The following is a 22,023-nucleotide window of genomic DNA, read 5'->3' on the forward strand; positions in this document are numbered from 1 at the left end:
CCTATAGAACGCTACTGAACAGAGCCGGAAAAATAGAACCAAATATACAACTAGCGGCGTAGAACAACGGTACCAACCAAAAGTATTCATAATGAACAAAACCAGCCTCGCATGCTCGCAGGAGTGATCCCTTATGTTTTACTATGCATGCAGTTTGTCTAGTCGTCGTCAAATATCTGGAACGTGTTCTCGAGTATGGTTTCGATGACGCGTACTTGCCAGCCGGCATCTGCGATGTTGCCGCCTGAGCTTGCACCCATCAAAGTCGGTCTAACGGCAATTAGCGCTATACTGAGTTTATACTTGCGCAAGGACATACCCAAAACAAATTGCAATGTTGCCTGCGTTCATGCGGTTCTGAGTGTAATGTTCTTGGACTTTGTTCAGGTGCTATACTGGATTAGCAAGACCCTAGCGGAAGTAAAGGCTTAAATGCAGGCTCACCAGAATCAAAGCTCTCAGGGTAGCGTAATGGGCGTCCGGGAGACCATTGATAATCGCGTGAAGCGAATCCCGTCGTTGTATGTCATCGTCAATCCCTGGGTGAATATGTCAGCATGAGGCATTGATTGGACGTCATTCGAGAAGGCTTACGGGCTGCGTCAATGAAGCTGGAATACGCTTGTGACGTGAACAATGGATCTGGTAGGTCTCTAAAAAACTGTTTCAGGAGACCTGCAACACTGTTCACATCATGGTTAAAACTCTCTGGGTTGGTGAAGTCGACTTGGGACGAGTCTGCCATAAAAAATATGAGTAGCCTTTCAGGAGATAGCTTGGGAGAACTTACCATTGTCAAATAAAGCCTTCATCTGACTAATGTGAGTAGCACTTCCAGAGAGCCGGTAGATACCCTCGACATCAAGCCCGAACAACTCCACTGCTTGAAAACACTGATACACAATCATAGGAACAGCAGTCCCATCACGGGCGTACAGCTCATTTAACGAGACTCCAAAGACAGGCTTCAGCGGAGGAAGGTTCAAATTTGGTAAATAGCCACTTCCCGGGGCTGGATATGGTTCTTTCGGCGCCGGAGGCTGCGGCTGGTTCAAGGGCTGCGGCTCAGGAGGAGGTCCTGACGCAGTTGGGTACGGCGGCTGGAAGGGTGGTGGCGCAAACACATCTGGATTTTGAGGGTATGGGGCTGACTGGGGGCTCTCTAGTGGGCCTGATGATGGTATTTGGATTGGGATTTGAGGAGCTTGGGTGGAAGTAGGTGGCTGATAGACGGGCTGAGGAACTACAACAGACTGCCGCTTCGTCTGTGTACTCTGAGGACTAGAAACAGGTGGCGCAGTTGGTCCTCCTAGTGTCTGCAGAAGGTTAAGCAAGAGAAACAAATCAGAAGACGTCATAACTCACAGGATGGCGATGGTATTGAATTTGCTCGGAGGTCACGGCGCCAGGATTAAACTCATGGCTTAAAATGTAATCATGGTAATCTTTCTGGTTGTCAATTTGCTGGATGACTTCGCGGAGACTCTTGGGAGCAGCGGCACCCTCCCCTGGTTCTTTTAATGGACTGATAGATAAGCCCTGCCCTAGCAGCAGCTTCTCATTGAACGTTCCTAGAAACATAGTCAGCAGCTGCAGGCTAGCATAGCATCAAAACAGCGCACCAAACTTCTGCATCTGCAGAGCAAGTCCCGAGTCGCACTCAGAGATCAATTGCTGAATGTTGTGTACAGCCTGAGGCCGATGGGTCGAGATCAGCTCTTGTCGAGCCGTCTGAGCGGCTTGAACCTTGGCCTTGTAGTCCGAGTCTGCACTTTGAACTTTGCGTAACAAATCTTCCTCCTGCTGGGCAACAGATTTGGTACCCTTGAAGCCGAACTTTCCACCTGCTTTCTCTCCTGTCTTTACCCGGTCATACTGCTCCGCCAATGTGTCATATTTGGACTTGGCTTTCTCAGCCAAAGCTTCCGCCTCCAGCACTCGTTTCTCCGCACTCAACCCTTCATGTTTCCATTGCTTCCGCCCTCGCTCAATGTTCCCAGCGAGTTCATTGAGGTTATCGGCCATTTGCTGCAAAGACGCGGCGAACTGAAGCCCGTGATCAGCCATGCGGTCATGAAACCCATTGATCTCAACACAGCCATAGCTATATGTGCCTTGACGATTTTCGGATTTGTGTGCCGCATCGTACAGAGCCCGCGATACTTTTCTCAAGCCTTGAGCATGCTCTTCTTCCAGAATTGATCTCTTTTTCAAAAACGACGCAAAGTCCTATGCAGGGCATTTTGTCCGTTAGCGCATACGTGCATAGAAATTCTTGTAATATTGAACTGTCTTTACTCACCCTTGCGGAGGCAATGCTTTGCTTCAACCTGGTCAGGAGAGTTGCTACGCCGATCTATGTGGCTGCTGGTCAGTGGAATGTCCGCGCACGCAATCAGATCTCCGCGCAGTTTCTCCTTACGTCTGAATAGATCACTTTATCCAAACGGGCTTTCAGCTCCTCCGAAACAACAGGGGCCCCCGCGCGAGCCTCCAGCCCTGAAGCAGAAGGGGCACCAGATCCAGCGCTTAAGGGTGGCACTCCTTGATCGCCGGAAGATGGGGTATTGGGCGCGGGGCCATCGTGGAGAGTGGGATCCGCCATGTGTACAATTGGCGGTAGAAATTAATAGAGAGTGGAACAATCGACTTCCAGAAAGAAAAGAGAATGCGCACGACTCAAGAAGAAAAAGAAACACAGCTGGTCGAACAATAATGAGGAAGCCTAGGCAAGCGCCCGTACTATGCGGTCACAGCTTATCCCCGGTGGGGCGGAATGAGGCGTTCAGCTTGTTTAGGCCTAGTGTGAGGCTTGGTCAGGCACGGCCGCACAAGTAACGTGATTACAGAGTGGGCTGACCATGGTCCTGGCCTCTATTTAAAGTACTAACTCAGTTATGTATATACAGAGTTTATTAGGAAGACTTTGGCATTCAGGTTGCTTTACCAAGTGATCAATGAGATTAAACAACGGTCTTTCATCTATGTCTGAAGGGAAATTGGTCGTGAACTGGCGAGGGCCTACAGACCTGATGAGTCAGCAGCCCTGCAAGTGCCGAGATTCGCGCCTGTGACGGGGACCACCTTTTCTTCTCCGATTTGCGGCACCTGCACCAAGTTCCTGGCTGCTGCATTCTCCATATCGCATGTGTTCATACGCCCCTCGGTTCCTTTCCGGCGATTACTGAGTTCTGATTTATACCGATGGACCTCGAGTACCGGGGTATACTGGCACAGAATGGATACCCTCCGCATGCAAGCCTGACGGCACCTCCCGGCTCCCCTAGCGACCTTCGGAACAACCCTAGACTTCCGCGCCCACTGACGGGCTTTGACTTCTCAGTCAGGTCTTCGGAGCCCGGAGACATGGAGAAGACCCCGCCTGTTACGGGGAAGCGGCGGGGCGGGTGTCGGAAGGCGTGTAACGAGTGTAAACAGCAAAAGGTATGTCCATCGCCAAACCCACCTCGGAGTGCTTGATTGATCGCATGTGCAATGATGGGTCGCAAGCAACAAACTAATAGAACCGGGAATGCCCACTACCCCGTCCCTGTCCACCGGCACAGTAGACCTCTGGCAAAATGCACCGTGCTAAAACTGTCATAGCTGCGATGTGATATCGTTCAGACACCCGCGGACGCCTGCTCGCGTTGTCGGCGACTTAACATAGAATGCAAGGTCGAGCCGTCCTTCAAGCGCATCTCAAAGAGAAAGTAAGAATGCCTTTGCCAAAAGCGTAGCAGCCTACACTGTCCCTTACTAATGCCGCCAGGCGCAATGCTGAGATGGAGCGCGAGATTGCGGCTCTCCGCCAGCGGCTTTCCAGCGAAGGCAGCCATGCCCATGTTCCTGAGAATAGAGCCAGTACCAAGGTGTCCCAGTCCCCTGAGGGCATCTGCTACGGCCCTGATACTGCGAATGTAAGTCGAGGGCGGACTCTGTCTGCTAAGCTGGAACCGCAGACATTGGCCACACCCTTGACTATGCACAGCGAAGGGTCCATGCTGTCTCAGGACGACGGTGTCTGGAGACTGGAAGATGTCTCCCTGTCCAGGCAAAGGGTAGCTAGGCTGTTTGACCAGTATGTTGTCCCCCCATAATTTTCTCCATTAAGATATACTGGATGCTCAAGGAGTCCAGATTCTTCAAATATTATCACCCGTTTCTTCCCCTTCTAAACCCCCTGAAACCCCCTGAGGAGTACCTTCGTCGTTGTCCGCTTCAAGCATGGACAATAATCTGCGTTGCCAGCCGACGCGCTCCTTCAGAGCCAGGACTTCTTAGCGCACTCTCAGGACCATTCAGTAGATTATTATGGTCCACAATAACCAGCGTACCGCAAGATTACCGTGTTGTCAAGGCCTTATGTCTTCTTTGCACTTGGCCGCTCCCTACCACCAGCCAGAGGACAGACGCTACGTTCATGCTTTGCGGATTGATGATGCAAATTTCCATGCAGCTTGGGCTTCATCGTCCTGTTCAGGCTGAAGAATTTACGACATTCAGGATGGAAGGACATGGAGAAGCCGTAAAGGATCGGCTGCAGACATGGGTGATATGCAATATTGTAGCACAAAAGTGAGTAAACTCGAATATGTGGACGTACTTGGCTCACCTTCATGACAGTGTCGCCACGGGATATGGGCAACCCCCAGGAACAATATACGATTGGGCGCTCGAACCTGCATCTCTTCGAGATGCTGATTATCATCCTTCAGAGGATCTACGAACACGCTTACTTATTGAGAAGTTCTGTGATCGAGTAACAAAATCTCTCTACAGTAGTAGACCAGACCCTGCCGAGTTCATCAGTTCCGAAAAGCTTTTGATCGCGCAGCTTCTGGAAAATGAGCTCCGTGAAATGGAGCTTGGATTCGGCAGGGATATTTCCTGTACAGCTTCACCTTATCTACGCTTTCCGGTCTCTTTTCGCTAACTTGTCCGGGCAGCCATAAATATGATTCATCTGCGAGCAGCGGAACTACATTTGCGGTACTTTGTGTTCTTAGGCTCTAATGCCCGAAGCGACGATTTGACGAAGCTTTTTATCGCTACCACATCATTCCTCGGTCGAGTACTAGACCTCGAAACCTCCCCGGGGGAGCTCATTGGGCATGCAACGAATTACATTCTTCAGATGATCGTTTCAGCAGCTTTTGCGCTCATGAAATTATTGAAAAGCGACTTCCGACGACACATTGACTTTGAACACGGAAAATTATTATTTAATGGGGCAATCTCAGCCCTAAGGAGGATCAGTGTGATGGATCACGACCGTCCTGTTCGACTTGCGGATATTCTAGCCCAAATGTGGAACGCCGGTACTCCTGAGGATGCCGGGGAGGATACATTGCTCCTCAAGGTGCGATGCCGCATGAGTATGAGCCACGTTTACGACACAGTTTGGCGCTGGCGGCATCGTTTCCGGCCCTTGAAGAGCACCGAAGATACACAGGCCGCGGCTTCTAATCCGAACGTCTCGACGGCGACAATTCCTAGGCCATCAGACGGGTCCCTAGAGGATCCTGACTTGATGTATTCGCCAAACTTCGACCAGGATGGGGCATTCTTCAATGAAGCAGGATTCTCTGAAGTATTCGACTCCCTCAATTGGGTCTTCGATGGGTTCCCTGATACATTTCCGGCCCCACCAGCTATATAGTAGCTCGATTGTTTTCTCTATATAAAAGTATCTTGTTGCAAGATTGGGATGCAACAATGGTTTGAAGCTACTAGGTTATTTAGTTAAGATACCATTAGAGCTGCTTTTCACAAAGACTGAGCGCTGTGAGGGTTGAAATTTGGACTAGGTGATCAAAGCTTTACGGATGTGGATCAGGAACCCCGCATGTTTTCGACATGAGCATTGACGGTCCACGTTCAGAGTTTCGCTACTAATTACTCAGAGTACTACCAATCTGCGGCTGGAGACTATAACCGGCAGTGGCAAGAACACACGAAAGCGAACTGAGCGGCCAACAGATGAGCGGCAGCCGCGGAATGGCTTGCGCATTCCAAAGTCCTCCGCCAGATCTCGGCTCCATTGGCTGTCAGGTTGTTACGAGTATCGTAGAGGATAAGGATTCATCACCAAAATCACCTAGAACTTAAGAGCCTAAAACCCAGGATAGATGAACCGCGGTTGGGCTAGGTATGGTTCAGGAGGTCTTCAACAAATTCACCCATTGAATTTTAGATACAGTATTTAATAAAAATTACTATGGACGACTCATCTCTCCTAAGAGACTGGCTCATCATTGGCGCCGGATGCTCTTGGACGCTGGTCGGGAGCTTGCCAGGCGCCGAGCAGGTGAAAGAGGCAAAAGGACCGCGTGGTTGGTTGTCTGCTATCAAACTAAAAATCCTACTGATCAGATCGGGACTCCCATTCAACTGTCAAGGTGTCGGAGAAGCCAAGGTGAGCTATCTCCCTAGTCTGTTGTTGTAGGTAGTCTGTGTCTGTGCCTGTCTGTCCCTTACCCTCTGCACCAGAATCCAACCAACTCCAACCTCTCCTTCTCTCTCGCCTCTCTGTCTCTTCCTCCAGCAACCACCCTACTTTTACTCCATCCTTTCGTGTTCTTTGTTTCTTTGCAATTTTCTTCCGTTCTTCCTCTGTACTCTCCCGCTTTCTCCCCTCCGGCTCCGGTTCCGCTGCTCGACTTTTAGTGACTGATCGACCCAGTGCTGTTCTTCCGTGCAGATACCCCCGTTTACCTGTCTCGGCCTCTCCCACGCCCGGCATACCTCATATTTATATCCTTTGCGTCGCTGGATCGATTGATACCCCGAGCCGTTTGGTTATCGCCCCAATCGTGTATATATCTTGGTTTTTTTTTAAGTGGCAATGGCGACTGGACCTGCTACTCAGTCCCTGAAGGTCAGGAACACTCAGCCTATCTTCTCTTCTCCCACAAACCAGAATTGCTGTACTAATACCGCAACAGTGTGTCGTGACGGGCGACGGTGCTGTCGGCAAGGTGAACATCTGCCGCTCCTCCCTCCCCGAAATCAACATCCATTTCGCTAATCAGGCGTTCAGACATGTCTTCTCATTTCTTATACGACCAATGCCTTCCCCGGCGAATATATTCCCACCGTGTCCGTCACCGCGCTCCTCCTTTCCCTCTAGCGCAATGAACCTTTGTTGACCGGTTACCACAGATTCGACAATTATACTGCTAGTGTCATGGTCGATGGTAGACCGATTAGCTTAGGACTTTGGGATACTGCTGGACAGGAAGATTACGACCGACTTCGCCCATTGTCCTACCCTCAAACCGATGTATTTCTCATTTGCTTCTCCATCGTCAGCCCTCCGTCTTTCGACAACGTCAAGTCTAAGGTATATCCCCACCCTTTGCGAAATGCTTTGTAGTATATAATACTTCAGACGATATGTTGCTGACTTCGATGTAGTGGTTCCCGGAAATCGAACACCACGCGCCCAACGTTCCAATCATCCTAGTTGGCACCAAGCTCGATTTGCGAGACGACCCCGCCCAGCTCGAAAGCCTCCGCATGAGGAAGCAGGAGCCCGTTACTTATGAGCAGGCTCTGGCCGTGGCGAAGGAGATCCGAGCACACAAATACCTCGAGTGCTCTGCCCTAACGCAACGCAACCTTAAGAGCGTGTTCGACGAAGCCATTCGGTATGCTATCCAACGATGATGGTGTTTGTCTATGTTGGAGCTAATAGTGACTCCCTTAGTGCTGTTCTGAACCCGCGACCTGCGACGAAACAGAGGAACAAGAAGTGTACGATTCTGTGAAGCGCAATCGCTCCATATTCTATATTTCTGTTCTTGCTCCTGACTAATAATATAAATAACTAATCCGGCGTTTCGGTTGCTGGGGACCATCCTCCCCATCCCCGATTTTTATGATTTTTTTGAGTACTTTTTTTTGTCCACCTAGTCCGGTGTCATGATACTGATGTTCTACATTTCTTGTTCCTTCCTTCCTTCCTTCCTTCCTTCCTTCCTTCCTTCTTTCTTTCACTTAAAGTTTGTCGGAATACAAGAGAGGGTTTCTGTCGTCTTGCATATTTGCTTTCAGGCCACCCCAGTATAAAGATGTAAGACGGTTATACAATTCCATACCCACATACATCTGCCAGCCTATAGATATACCGTTGTACTCTTATCACAATTTTATGGGCTTTTAATGGCTTTCCTCTCTGCGCGGCCATTCCTGTCCGCGCAGTAAGGAGCTCAGGAAAAGGTCGTGCATTATAAAATCACGGGACTCGGAAAGCTCCAGAATCTCATCGAATCGCAAACGAGATATCAAATGGAATACAACTATCTTGTAGTAAGGAGCAGCTCAGAAAGTTGCGGGGAAATTCCCCCTATGATGAGACCACGGTCAAGAATCAAAATAGAAACACAGGACTTGCTTGATTAGCTACCTGGTAGAACTAAGAATACGAAGACACGAAATCCCCCTCAAGAACCCTTCTATATTGGTAGGTACTTCGATACGAATAACTCTCCCATATCGCCCGTTCACGATATCACGGATGAGTTGACAAGTGCATCGCTTCGACACGGGGCCCAAGTCCAGCACGCCGAACGAAGGAAGTCCAACACCATCATCTTCGCAGTTAGGCTAATGCAACGAATATGTGGGTAACGATAGACGACCCGTCGCGGCTGCTATCTGGGGGATAACTTGGACTGGGAAGAAGGGACCGGAACGGGACGTGGCTTCTGGCTTAAAAACCGTGGACCTTAATGGTCTTGGCATCAAGCTCAAGACCTTCCTTCTTGTCGGTCAAGAACTCTTGAACATCCTTGCGCTGGTCTCCTTGAAGCTGAATCACCTCACCCATCTCGGTGTCATTGACGATGGTGCCATTGCAAGCTAGGGCTCATGTTAGCTACGATATCGGAAGGCTAGCAAGGCACAAAGAGCATACCAAACTTCTTCTTGATCACCTTCAAGATCTTCTTCTGATCGAACTTCTTAGGGAGACCCTGGACCGTAGTCAAGGTCTTTCGACCATTGCGCTCTGGAGTGACGTTAGTCTCAGGTCCAAAAGCGGTGAGGTGCGATGGAGCTCGTAGCGATAAAGGGGAAGTCGCACGTACGTTGAATCCGTATATGGATGTAGTTTTGAGACTGCTTAGTCTCGCCGGTGTCTTCGTCAGCTTCGGCGAAGGGGTCTATAGGAGCACGTGTCAGCCTGGGATCTCTACCAGAATTACCCCGCCAGAAGGGCCCACGCAGATCGCATAACGCAGACTAAGCAGGGAGCTGGCTTCTTCTTGCAGCTCGCACTCGCAGAATGGCTAAATAGCTGGTTCCACGAGTGTAGCAGGCAGTCATCCTCCCAAGATAGGCGCGTCGCAAGCTCATGGGAGCAGGCGCTGAGAAAGGGGTGGCAAGGCCTTACCGAAGGTCTTAAGGTTTTCGATGGACATAAACTCGGCCTTTAGTCGTAAACGGCCCTTAAAAGCGGTTCTTGTAAATGAAGCAGGAGGGGAGAATAAATCTCAGTGATAGAGCGATCGCGGGTCTGCGTGTTCTGAAGTACGGAGCGTTAGAGTAGTGTGATGTGGATGAAGGAAGGAAAGATCCTTTTGAGGGGCGCAGTGACTTGGTGGCCTTAGGTTGTGGGGAAAGGCGGTATGACAGTGACTAAGCGGTTTTGCCCGCCTACTGCGCCCAATGACTCTACAGCCGCACGGCGTACTTGGTCTTTAGCCTTTCTCTTTGGTCTCTGCAAGCCCTGTACTACTCAAGAACCTATCGCATAAGGAGCTCGATGCGCCAAGCCTACTGACACGCTGCCGATGTTGCGAGGAAAAATTTTATGTGTAGCGTGCGTGACCTATTCCGATGATGTGGCAATTAGTGGCGAGCCTCCGACCTCGCCCCAGGTTTGAATGGAAATACCGTGATAATCGCATTTCTGGAAAACAGAGTCATTTCAATATCAATTTATTATAGAATAATTAGAAGCGATACATCCGCGCTGCCGAAAGGAAGTCCATATCTGCGGAGATTCGCATCATGCCGGCCCCCCTCCCTTATCGTGAATATAGAAAACGCCGCAAGTGCTTGGACTCCGATTATTCTGGCGGAGACCATTTCAACTTCATCGTGGACCGAAGAAATCTGGGCGGCTTTACGCAGCTGGTGTGGGAGACGGCGTCGGGACGGCGCCGCCGCGGGGGGCCGTAGGAGGAAGGAATAAGGGGAGGTAGGTCTGCGAAGGGTACATTAGAATCTTGCGCGTCCTTTTCGAAAGATATTCCAGGAGCTCGACAACATACAACAGCTAAAGCCATCACTATAACCGTAGCTCGTCAGTTGGGGTCATTTTCAAAGTCACGTATAGATAGCGCAACATACAAGACATTCCAACAGACATGTATGCTGGTGTTGTAGCATTCTTCCTTTGCTCTTCGGTCTCACCAAGCCAGGATTGAAGCGAGAATACCATAGCGACCCTAGTACTTGTTAGTTTCCTGAGAACGACTGGTAGGCGGCACATACCATCCGATCATCCTAGACAGCAGAAAGTGTCAGGTGAGTAGCGCATTTGAGGCAATTCCCAACTCACCTGTTGCGTGTAAACATCTATAAGGATTGTCAGTTATTGCTGCATAAATTCCAAAGGCTCGAGGAGCAAACCCACCGCTGCCATAGGCATTGTGCTGGACATGGCCCCTAAACCAAACGGTCAACTGGCTGAAACGAGTATTCAGGATGTCTCGATGGTGAGATCAATGTACCGGTCATGTCCGCATCGTTCTTGTCCTTAGGCGGGTCAACGTAGGGAATAGCTATAACATCGTTATGTTAGCGACCAAGGATTCTGAGCAAGAGCGCGATAATCCTCAAGAAATTAAGGCAGTAGCATACCGAGGTCAAGCCTTCGCATATCTTTTTTGGACGTCATTTTGACTGTGGACTTCCGAAGCTGATACGTTGGCTCGCGAAGAGATCCCCAGGTAAGAGGCGATGCTGGCATTCGCGATGGTTGGCCGCCAGGCCCAAAGCGGCAAGCTCGGGGCCGATTCCGTCTGGCTCTGGGGCCGACTTATCTTGGGGTATCAGAAAGCTCTTTAGCTGGCGCTGCTCGCTCACGAGATCAGTGCGTTCGCCTACGGGCCATACTGATAACCAATTTCTGCATGTAATTATTCAATCAGGCTTGTAAGAGCCTCCGAAAATCACTGGCTATGTTCGGATTGTTCTTGTGTTACGCGGGACAATCGTATTGATTTCTCGCGGGGTCAGAACAATAACATAAACATATATTCTTCCATTAGTAACTTCATTAAAAGGATGAATAGCCTAGTAACATCGCCGTCAAGGATTTTGGTATTTTGCCCCAACAATCCCTGCTGCACGACACGTCCCTTACTGCTGCCTCTGTACCTCGACTGATCAGGAACACCAGCGGCATATGAGTTGTCTGAGTCTTGAACTGGTTAAGATGGGTAATGCTTGTTTCCCGGGCATCTGCTCTCAGTTCCAGTTTGAAATAGCCAGCGTAGCACTGCAGCCTGCACTCTGCAGGCCGGATTTCTTTGATACTTTGGTACAGCGATGTCAACCATCTATGCCTATTGGGATCTCTTGGGCACAAGATTTGCTTAGTCATCATTGTGTTTGTTTCTCACGCCTCTGATCGGTGTACACAGTCCTAGAAGGCTTCTTTGTCTTCGGGCCGTTTGTACAGCGCTCATTCTCCAGCTTCTACATAGAGGATGTGGTTCGGCTATTGCTAGCCACGGACGCCTTCAATATGCCCGGCTAATTGTATAACCAGGTCCATATAAATCCCCAACCTGCGGAAAAAGAAAGGTCGAAGTCGCCTTTGATCATACGGTGTGTCATGCCACAGTACTCTCATACTACGAATCTCGGAAGACAACTCGACAGCCGGACTCGAAGGTGTCAAATCCGGCTTATGGAGGAATGGTGCTTGGAGGCTTAGAGCAGCAGAAGACGAGGAAACATGGAATTGTTCGCCTGATTGGTACGTTCAGCAAAAGTACATTTATCAGGCATGCCGCAGTCTTTGTCAAAGCTGCATTGCGACCTATCCAATCTCATTCCGTACAGGGGTTACCCTTCCCACGCCTTCTCGCTTTGAAACAAACAATCCCAAAAATTCCAATCATAAGTCTTTTGACCCTCTTACATCTGCTCGGACTTCTTATCTCTGATTGCTTCTAGCGTGATGCTTCCTATGTCCCAATCGGATTGCTAAATCTCGCAATCAGCGGATGTATTTCCGTTCAGGCTGAACCCGATGATGCCAAGCAATCGAAACGGACTTTCCGGGAATCCGACTGTTCCGCATTGAGCTCGCTTGAGTCGTAATATATAGTATCCTAAACAGAGTATAATTTGTGGTGGGACGACAGGTCAGTTAGGAAATAATGTTCCGTGCTAATGATGATGGGCTAGCAGTTGTCGGTACGAGTCCCTCTTTTTGAGGGTCAATATTCTTGCTACCTCAGGCTGGCCCATTCCAGGAAACATGAGAGCTGCAAGAATGAACTGATCCAGGCTTGTTTGTTGTCTTGGTATTCCTTTAATTACCTTGGTCTAGTACCGAGTAACTGCCACCTCATATCAAATAGTATGATACGGGAGGTACTCCGTAAACTTTGTAGACTGTATTAATTACCCGAAAATCTTACGCTAGTTAGGTTATATCGCCCCATACTCCGAGGGAGCCACCAGGATTGGCAGATGGTCAGATCGTCTTGTGCCTTGAGAGCCTTGCTCTTACTCTCCAGTCCTTACGTTATCTGGAGGATCTCGACGGTATCTCGGTCTCCGTCTTCGGCCATTTCCTGTCTTCTCCCGGATTGCTTCCTTTTCTCCTTCTCAGGCTCGTTAACCTTCCCAGGTTTATCCTGTACGCTTCCACGGTGGAACTCCTTCACTGCAGTTTTCCGTCAGCCACCCCCCGTTCCCCGACTACTATTTACCGCATCTAATCCGCGCCAACTATCGATCGACGACCTGCGGGAGATGTGAAGAACAATTTGATATCGGCCGATACGCATACGCACAGCGCCCCCCTTGGTCCTGAATCTGTTCTAGCCATCACTCAAGCTTTCCTCCGAACGAGTCGCTCCAATGTCCAGTATACGGTTGCTTGAATACACCATGAAATTGACATGATACCTAACTCTTCTGCCGGCGGCCAATCCTGGGGCCATCCACTGCGTAATGTCGATAACGACACCGCACGTGGAGACACTTCCCAAGCTTTCAATAGACCTGATATTCGGTCTGAGGGGCAACAGTATACGCCTGCCCTGCCGCGGCATCCCGGACAGCCGGCAGTTATTGATTTGACTTCGAGTGCGAACGATGCGCAGGAAGGGCAACCCCCGGCAAAGCGACTGAAATTGGATATAACCGCTGAATCGTCTGCGAACCCCGCTAGTCCTACGCCGGCGACTACCGGAGATTCGAGGGTTACCCCGGGAATAGCAAATTCAAAGCCTTCCGCGCTCTCCTGGCGTGGTCGCCCAGTATGGTCGTTCCAGGCCATGATATCGGAGGTAATGAGCGGTGCGGAAGCTACGGAGGAGGATGCTATTTTGGCGCCCCAGGGTAAACGGCCAGCGTCGCCTCCCCCGTTTCCGCAGCCGTCCTGGAAGGGCGCGCCGCCAGAGCAGTTCGGGAGCAATGCGACAAAGGCGTCAGAATCCGACTCCTCCAAGAAAGTACAGACGACCCCATTTCGTGTTGAAGTACCATCTATAGCGCCTGCTCTCAAAGGAGACAGTGAGTAACCTGGGATCGCCGAAAGCTCAGTCCCGCAAAGCTAACGAAACCTCGTTGTATTTAGAAGTTGCTGATTTTGCGCCATGGATCGGAAACCATCCGGAGGATATCCTGAGCGAGCAGACGGTGAAACAGGGACATTACGACCGTACGCAGGTCTCTCAGAACGAGTCCAACACGGCACGCCCATCACTCTATGCGCAATTGAAGCACCGCTCCGGCTTACAAATGCTCTCGTCTGTTTTCATGGCTGCCCTGGAGAAGCGACAGAATCACAATACAATTAATGTCCCGTCGAACTTTAAGCCGCCGCCTCGCGTTACGCTGACGGATAACAAACGAGAAGCTTGGCTCCGTGACCTCGCCAATCCCTCTGTGCCGTTGCGCAGGCTGAGTCGCACGATTCCTCATGGTATCCGTGGCAAGAATCTTCTTGATCAGTGCTTAAGCAAATGGATTCCGGTAAACCGAGCCGTATGGCTTGTTAAATGTGTCGGTGCCAACGAGATTCGAGCTTGCAAGAGAAAGGGTACCGGCGGCACGTTGGTGGTAGGATCCGAGGTAAAATGGGTTCGCGACTGGACGAGCGGCGTACAGCAGTTCCTTGAAGGAGTAATAGGAGCCTGCGGATCTGCAGACTGGAAATCGAAAATGACTTACGCGTACGTCTCCCATGTGTGTAGAAGACATTTCTAACATCTTGCAGAACCAGCCTGACAGCTCGCCTATTCTTTGAGCGTCTACTTGATCACGACCAGTACTTTGCTTGGTTTCTAACCTCTTTGGAGGGCGCTTCACTCAACATGGTTCCTGTTTGGCTTCTAATGCTAGGTATCTATTGGGATAGTATGTTGCGATACAGAAAACGTGGACGGCGGTTGGCCGAAGTGCTTCTGGGGAAGCTGCATCAGGTAGGTAGTGATCGTGGTGAAGAGTACTAATAAGTTCGGACTGACCAGCGCGCAGACAACTGAGCTCCAGCGGCCCACTCTGCTTCAGCCACTTGCAGAGCGGCTTTCATGCTGCATAAGAAAACTGGTTCTTGAACACACTTCGTCCTTAATACTTCCGAACTCCTGGGAAACTCATCGAGATCTAATTCTCTCGTGCCTAAATATGAAGGAAACCGCAGACAAGACAATATTTGATAGCCTTGCGGAACGCAATTCTCGAATACAGTTGCCGAGTTCTCGATCGGATTCTACACGGCAATCTGCGCACCAAAGAGTGATCCAATTATTCGACTCAATACAATCCTCTCAAGACATCGCTTCTACCTCCGTGGCCTGCCTGAATGCTCTTGAAGACAGGCAAACTCTAGTCATCAAGCTTCTTGAGTGGTCGGCGACTTCATTTCGATCTGGCTTACACCGTGTGTATACAGCAGCTCGCCTCCTGCGGAAGTGGAAGATATCTGGTGTCGACATTGATACCTATATAATCTCTTTTCTCAGCACTGTTCAGGATTTAGCTCAGCTGGACATGGACAATGTCTACCACATTATATCAGAACTCGTCAGGTCTCAGACATTCTCTGTCAGCAGATACCTCCAATGGCTTATGGCTAAAGGTGTTGCAAGAAAGTCGAGTGGTACCAGTGGAGAGGTATATCCCCCGTAAACCAATTTGAAGCTTAGGAACCACTGACTTATGATTTAGGTCCTGGCTGCTGACGCTCGTCTCCTTACTCAACTTCCAATGAGTCGTTCACCAGAGCACGTCCGTAATCTCCGCTTAACGCTTCTAGCTCGGGCTGGGGTATCGGTGGACGAAGAAAGTTCTACCATCAAATGTCTAAAATCCTCGATAAGCCAGCGCCTGCCGAACATCTTCGAGGTTGAGGCTAGCAACAGCAAACACATAAATTTCTCAAAGCATGATTTGACGTGGGCTGTCAAGTCGGAGGTCAGCATGTGGATACGCCAAGGGGTGGTAAAACATTTAAAGGATACGACTAGGTAAGCAATCGTGAGCTTGTATCGCTGTCAATACTAATCGATTCAGAAAAATAATTGGACGCCCTCTCTCTCTTGATTCAAGGATCTCAGCCTTGACGCCGGGAGAGTTTTACTGCGTTCGAGAAATATTAGAGCGTTTTGGAGACTGCTCTATCCTTGCTGATGTGCTCAAGCAAGCTATCGAATGCGATGACAATATAATACTAGCATCGGTCTCTGATACTGTTAACTACCACTTTGACGCCTTATCTATGATTGGCGCCACATCGGATTTGTTCAGAGGACTGGTTGGGTCTTATGCGCGCCTCAAACGTTCCGGCAATCTCAGCTTAGATTTCGTCTTCTCGTTGATTGAGCTTGGACTGCGACTTCCCGATGAGTCTGGTACTGTTTATCTTCTTCGCCAGGACCTCGCTCGGATTGAAAGCAAGTCCGCACTAGCAGCTCCATCTCCACTCTCGGATCATATCCCAACAACGTTCAACGAAGTCGATGCGTCTTTTCAGGAAAGGCTGGAGCAGCTTTTGTCTTGCGGCAATGGCTTAGATGAGTCTACAATGGGCGCGATTATTAGCTCGCTTACCAAAATTCTGACTGATGGAGGCGGAGCAGCTAAAGTGTCGGCAAAAGATGCCTGCAGGTATCTGGCTTACCTGCGCCCGTTCAATCCCAAATATCTCGACGGCATGCTAGTAAGATATGTTTACGGACTCTTGAAGTCTTCGTCCCGGCCCACAATGTCTCAAGTCCTTTCTCCTCTTATTGGTGTCGGATGTGTCACGATCCATAGCTTCGTGCTCTTGGTCAACAAGCTATCGGCTTCCGCGCAAACGACAGGGGCGATTGCCAACCCAGACAGTTTGCGGCTCGACATTCTTGAGCTCCTCCTCCCTCAGGAGGAAAGCAGTGCGGACATGGTACGTTTGATGAAACCCTGGCGAACTTTCTGATTACTGATCCTCGGTTTATAGGTCACCTATCGCTTTCGCCTTGCGCAGCAAGAGTTTCTCGTCAAGTACCCCGAGGAGACTTTGAACATAATCAGTGACGCGATTCCGTTATTTGATGCCGATTTTCATGACGCGAATTTGGGATCAAGGCGCCCCGATCTTCCGGCATGCACAGTAGTATTGCTACGGACACTGTTGGCGCAAAACTCCAGTCTTGTTCTAAAGTACTGTATGCAGAAGCTTGACGGGCACTCATCCTTCACAACTGTTTTAGGAAAAGCAGTTGACATTTTGCTGGGTCTAGACCCCGAAGACGGTTTGTTTCCACGGGGTATTAACTGTAATGTACAGTCGACTGACGGTCACATAGAAATGGAGCCCAGCTCACAGGCTGAGAGGGTCATTCTCATGAACAACGACTTTTCGCTCCCATATTGCCAGTTAAAACTGAAACTTTTGTTCAACGCGAAGGCGGGTAACGAGGTTAAGAACCACATTGTCGATGTGATGTTCAAGGCAGCGGTGACAGACTCTCGTTCCAAAAGATCCCATTGGGTTGGTCTAGTTAGCCTCATGGATCAAGAAGCAGCTCGACAGGTATATTAAATAAGTCATAAATGTCCCCAGTTCTGAGCGCTGACCTTGCTAGATTCGCGAACGAGCAGAAGGCTGCTTTTTCTCCGTCGCAATGTTCGACGAATCCATGGATGATACGTCATTGCCTTCTGGCGCTTCCAGTCTAAGTTCGATTGAAAGCGCAAAACTATACCTTAACATCATTGAGAAGCTGGCGTATAGCATTCCTCAAGCCGGTGTCCAATCCATACCCCCTCTTCTGGTGGAGAGGCTGGATCTTCTGCTTCAGAAACTTATCATAATGCAGATAAACTCGAACAGCGTTGCCGCTTCAAGCTCGGGCTCAACCATCGTGTCCAAGATCAACTTCGAGCGAGCCCTCGCGTTTTGGTTCTCCGCACTCCTCAGGCTAATTGTGCTTCATCGTGCTGCTTTCAACGTGCCGCCAGCTTCGGGCTCTAAGGTTGATAGCTTGCGGGAACAAACACGCTTGCTTGTATCGATCTTGTGCATTTCATTAGCACGACTGCCAGAAAACATCCTTCGCCTCTTCCCAGCTGCCGACTATTTTCCCCACACCATACAATCTCATAATTTTCGACCGTGTCCTGGGATTTTGTTGCAAACTCACGCCTTGGATGTCGCCGCGTCTTTGATTGACTCGTTTCCAGATGAAGCACGCCACCAGTGTGTGCGCTTTCTCAGAGAGAGATGCCCTCCGTTCCTCAAATTCCAGAATGACCGCCGATTTCTATATCTTCTAGGTCCTATGACCGACACCACTATTCCCAGCTCCCAACTCTCTGCCTCTATATCTTCTCCTGCTGCTGGCGGCTCTACTCCGACTCCAATCCCATCAGGAACTCTTTCTGGAGGACACTCAAGCCAGGCAACGCAACAAATGGCTGCGCTCACCGGCCCTTTCTCCGGGCTATCCGAGAACACGAAACTTGTCGCGGACCGTCTTCGCATTCAGAACGGCGGCCGTATCAATGGGCCATATCCAGTACGGCCATGGGAGCTTCTCGAAGATGCAGCTCCGATTCTCGGGGTGAATGATACCGCTGTGAGCCTTAAACTTTTTGACGCCAGGCGTGTCAGGGCTTAGTATACATACGTCCTCCCCATCACCTACATATTTCCATTTTTTCCTTGTGTACGCCTGTATGTTGCAGAGGTGCTGCGTTCTCCCTGGTTTATATTCACTTCCTTTTTCCCTCATGATACCAAAGATTTCAGCTTATCATCTTCTTACTGGTTATGTCTATGGTCATATCATGCATGTTCCATTATTCACTGCACCACATGGTTATACTTGCATTTGGTCTACATACTTGCATTCTCAACCGTTTGCTTTAAATTGTACATATCATAGAGGTTGGCAGGCGTTGATTTTGGATTTATGGTCCTTACCTAGGGTCTGTGTATGATTGCATTTTTGCCTATACTACAGTAATGATATACCAAAATCTGCAACCTGGAATCCCATCCACTCTAGTAACCTGAACAGCATAAATTATAAAGAAAAGTAGTTCTCACCCGTGAACTGCAACACTGGTCTTCCATCTGTAGAAAGTAGGAGGGAAAACGAAAGATCTCAGCGAGCAAATGCTTAATCCAAATGACAGATAGAATGATATATAGGTATAAGTAGAGTTACTTAGTCTTAGTAAAGCCGATAAAGGGAGAGGGGATAAGTAAGGGTAGATGGTAAAGATCCCCCTGCGTAAATGTCCTGGTGTTTTAATTGCTTGGATGGATCTAACAAGCATAGACACGATAGCGATAAACAGAAGAAGAAAAAAACGCATCCACATTAAAAGCCAGACGACCGTCGAGAGCAGGTAGTCATGCGAATACATTTAAAGGACCAGACTCCGCCCATCATGTTACTTGATACTCCCGATTTGCGTCTTCCACAAAGCTCGGCCCCAGCAGGCTCTCTGCGTTATCCGTTAGACAAGGTCTCACACATCAAAGGGTCTTGTCGAATGGGTTTCACAACCGCGGTTAGTGCTATCGTTTCGTGTGGAAGTAATCTGAGTGAAAGCTCATGATCCTGAGTCGGAGGGAGCATGTACCGAAAGATATCCATTTCTATTCTTAAGGTGTGAATTCTCTTGATATAGTGTCATCTTCTTGGTACTGTATATATACTATTGAGTCCGAATAGCTTGACCTCCCCATGAGTTGTAGTGCCGGGAACTAACTGGCCCTTGGGCTTCGCCTGTGAGTCTAGAGTCGGAAGGATGAGTCTGGGAAACATAGGGCTCTCTGAAGAGCGTCCTCGAATGATGAGTCAGCAGTACAGTCAGCCCATCCGGGACCGGTGGTATACTGCCGAGGGCGGTGGGAGCTCCCGACGTCATCCAGCGCTACATTTTATCATCGCGGCTTTTGACGAGGACGAAATCATAGACTTCCAGCAGCCATTTATCTCTTTTCGATATAATATGTTTCCGACAGCAAGTCGACTAGCTGTCAAGCCCTCAGGCTTTTTTAAACGGAGCGCAGAGGAGCTGAGTCGGTTGTCAAGAATTGGTGTGTTTCGCCTCCGCAACGCCTGTTAACTGAGGTATTAACCAACCTAGCATGGAACACCGAGGCTCTTAGCACACCAACCAAGCCGTATACTCTACTCGACTTTGAAGATGAAGCATCCGTTGCGAGCTGCAAGACCATGGCCGACCGTGCTGTGGGAGGGTTCAGTACCGCCAGCCTCGACTATATCCCCGCCGATTCTTCAACAAACACTCCTGCGCACGCGAGGTTCCATGGAACTATCTCAACCAAGCTGCCCAATAACTGGAGGGTAGAAAGGACAGGTGAATATCCCGCGCATATGAGGATGATCAGAGAATGACAAGTTCTTTATCAGGATACGCCGCCTTCCGCAACCAAGACCGGGGCTTCTGGCTTTTTGGCCGGCTATACTGGGACCTTGACCCGTACACCTACCTAGCACTGCGAGTCAAATCCGATGGCCGTCGCTATACTGTGAACATTCAGACCGACACCATCGTCGAGACCGATATCCACCAGCATCGATTATACACCCGCCACCACCACGTGCGGAACTCCGAATCCTCATCCTACGATCCCCTTTCACCATACGCATCACCCGAAGCTGCAGAGTCGCCCGAACTCGCCGAAGCCAAATATCCCACCGGAATCCCGCCTGCTCTCTCCGACGTTCCACCGCCATCCACTATTATGTCGTCTATGTCCGCGACGACATCTGGTTCGACCGGATGGGAGACAATTCTGCTACCATTCAACTCCTTTGTCCGGACTAATCATGGGCTTGTTGTAGAGCCTCAGACTTCGATCATCAGACAGCGAGTGAAGAGTGTGGGCATTGGTTTAACCGATCGGGTCGAAGGCCCTTATGATCTTCGCATACATCGTATCTGGGCTACAAACGGGATGAGTGAAGCCGAGATTGAGGAGGAGCGTCGAATTTGCGGAACAGCTGCCTTACCTGTTGATGAGGGTGTCCGAACGGGGTGGGTTGCATCGGATGACGCCAAACTTGAGAAACATGGGAAGCAAGAGCACAAGCCAAAGGGGCTGAAGGGGCTACGCGATGAGTGGGACTAAGCGACTGAAAAGTCTCAGGATTGTACAGTACACATATACCATTATATTTTCCAATATAAGAACACAAATTACGAAACTCACAGACCAGCCAGCGCAGATCTTAGTTTCCCCCAGTGATCCGCTCCCAAGCCTCCCTATACTTTTCACTCGTCTTCTGCGCAATTTCATCCGTCATCCGCACGCCAGACTTGCCCTTAAGCCCTTCCTTCACCAACCAGTCTCTCAGGAACTGCTTATCGAAGCTCTGCTGTCCACGGCCGACCTCGTACGAATCTTTTGGCCAGAACCGAGACGAGTCTGGCGTGAGCACCTCGTCCGCCAGAACGACCTCGTTCGTCTCCTCGTCAACGCCAAACTCGAACTTCGTATCTGCGATGATCACGCCCCGAGTAAGCGCGTAGGCGTGCGCGGTCTTGTAAAGCGTCACAGCGAGCTCGGCGATTTTCGATGCGTACGGTTCCCCTACGATTTCGACGGCTGCAGCGAGAGAAGAGAATTAGTCCACTTATCAAGCACTATTGTACCGCAACACCAATCTGAAGAGAAGCAAAGCAATGTGATAGAGGATCCCGCACCTTTATCCGGATGGATATTCTCATCATGCTCCCCCTGCTCCGCCTTTGTACTAGGCGTATAAATCGGCCCATCAGGGAACGCCTCACTCTCCCTCAGGCCCTCTTTAATTGGAATGCCATGAACCGTGCCAGTCTTCTTATACTCGTTCCACGCGGAGCCGGTGATATACCCGCGCACAATAGCCTCAATGGGCAGGATGCGCAACTTACGGACCTGCATGGCGCGGTTCTGCAGCACAGGATGCAATGACTCGGGGATCTGCGGGGGGAGGTCAAGTGTGATGAAGTGCGTGCGGAGGGAGGGGAGGGCTGCCGTGAGGATTTCAAACCACTTGCGCGTGCAAAGGGTCAGGAGGACGCCTTTTTGTGGGATTCCCTGACATTTTAAAGAGGGCGTGTTAATAGATTGGATTCAGAAGAACAGACACAAGAGAGTGACATACATTTTCCATAATCACATCGTAGGCGGAGATGCGATCTGTTGCGACGAAGAGGAGGGTTTTGTCGTCGACTTGGTACAGGTCGCGAACTTTGCCGCGAGCGATGAGAGGCAGCGAACCCTGGAGGTCGGTTGTTGTGAGGGTAGTTTCCATTGTG

General features: G+C 49.9%; 7 protein-coding genes across 7 annotated transcripts, besides 1 other annotated feature; 4 read left to right on the plus strand and 3 right to left on the minus strand.

The window, feature by feature from the left end:
* Positions 1–22,023: part of a sequence feature (contig 1.80 1848..335440(-1)) that runs on past both edges of the window.
* Positions 3–2,605, minus strand: rgd1 (putative Rho GTPase activator (Rgd1); the record flags this gene model as incomplete). The annotated part of the gene is made up of 9 exons (XM_657257.2): positions 3–270; positions 320–390; positions 445–539; positions 595–738; positions 791–1,316; positions 1,366–1,571; positions 1,623–2,229; positions 2,303–2,356; positions 2,423–2,605. 9 exons carry the CDS (start codon positions 2,603–2,605, stop codon positions 159–161), a joined length of 1,998 nt encoding a protein of 665 aa, XP_662349.1. The 3' UTR covers positions 3–158.
* ANIA_04744 (transcription factor domain-containing protein) lies at positions 2,976–5,662 on the plus strand (the record flags this gene model as incomplete). Its single annotated transcript, XM_657256.2, has 7 exons — positions 2,976–3,444; positions 3,607–3,713; positions 3,773–3,920; positions 3,963–4,081; positions 4,333–4,578; positions 4,627–4,892; positions 5,010–5,662. The coding sequence occupies exons 1-7, from the start codon at positions 3,205–3,207 to the stop codon at positions 5,660–5,662; spliced, it is 1,779 nt and encodes a 592-aa protein (XP_662348.1). The 5' UTR covers positions 2,976–3,204.
* racA (Rho family GTPase racA) lies at positions 6,517–8,126 on the plus strand. Its single transcript, XM_657255.2, has 6 exons — positions 6,517–6,880; positions 6,948–6,980; positions 7,043–7,101; positions 7,165–7,345; positions 7,420–7,652; positions 7,712–8,126. Exons 1-6 carry the CDS (start codon positions 6,848–6,850, stop codon positions 7,770–7,772), a joined length of 600 nt encoding a protein of 199 aa, XP_662347.1. The 5' UTR covers positions 6,517–6,847; the 3' UTR covers positions 7,773–8,126.
* Positions 8,383–9,542, minus strand: ANIA_04742 (translation initiation factor eIF1). Its single transcript, XM_050611641.1, has 4 exons — positions 9,398–9,542; positions 9,093–9,167; positions 8,921–9,013; positions 8,383–8,865 (listed from the first exon to the last, which is right to left on the minus strand). The coding sequence occupies exons 1-4, from the start codon at positions 9,423–9,425 to the stop codon at positions 8,717–8,719; spliced, it is 345 nt and encodes a 114-aa protein (XP_050467647.1). The 5' UTR covers positions 9,426–9,542; the 3' UTR covers positions 8,383–8,716.
* On the plus strand, positions 13,152–18,359 carry ANIA_04741 (mediator of RNA polymerase II transcription subunit 12; the record flags this gene model as incomplete). The annotated part of the gene is made up of 10 exons (XM_657253.1): positions 13,152–13,767; positions 13,832–14,429; positions 14,474–14,613; positions 15,032–15,139; positions 15,239–15,372; positions 15,427–15,725; positions 15,808–16,642; positions 16,697–16,991; positions 17,046–17,272; positions 17,325–18,359. The coding sequence occupies 10 exons, from the start codon at positions 13,152–13,154 to the stop codon at positions 18,357–18,359; spliced, it is 4,287 nt and encodes a 1,428-aa protein (XP_662345.1).
* ANIA_04740 (protein ciaA) lies at positions 19,659–21,480 on the plus strand (the record flags this gene model as incomplete). Its single annotated transcript, XM_657252.2, has 6 exons — positions 19,659–19,792; positions 19,843–20,076; positions 20,130–20,248; positions 20,294–20,757; positions 21,038–21,248; positions 21,415–21,480. The coding sequence occupies exons 1-6, from the start codon at positions 19,705–19,707 to the stop codon at positions 21,478–21,480; spliced, it is 1,182 nt and encodes a 393-aa protein (XP_662344.2). The 5' UTR covers positions 19,659–19,704.
* On the minus strand, positions 20,565–22,019 carry ANIA_04739 (phosphoribosylaminoimidazolesuccinocarboxamide synthase; the record flags this gene model as incomplete). The annotated part of the gene is made up of 3 exons (XM_657251.2): positions 20,565–21,328; positions 21,427–21,802; positions 21,870–22,019. 3 exons carry the CDS (start codon positions 22,017–22,019, stop codon positions 20,952–20,954), a joined length of 903 nt encoding a protein of 300 aa, XP_662343.1. The 3' UTR covers positions 20,565–20,951.

Source organism: Aspergillus nidulans, chromosome III (assembly GCF_000011425.1).
Source record: "Aspergillus nidulans FGSC A4 chromosome III".
Taxonomy (NCBI): domain Eukaryota; kingdom Fungi; phylum Ascomycota; class Eurotiomycetes; order Eurotiales; family Aspergillaceae; genus Aspergillus; species Aspergillus nidulans.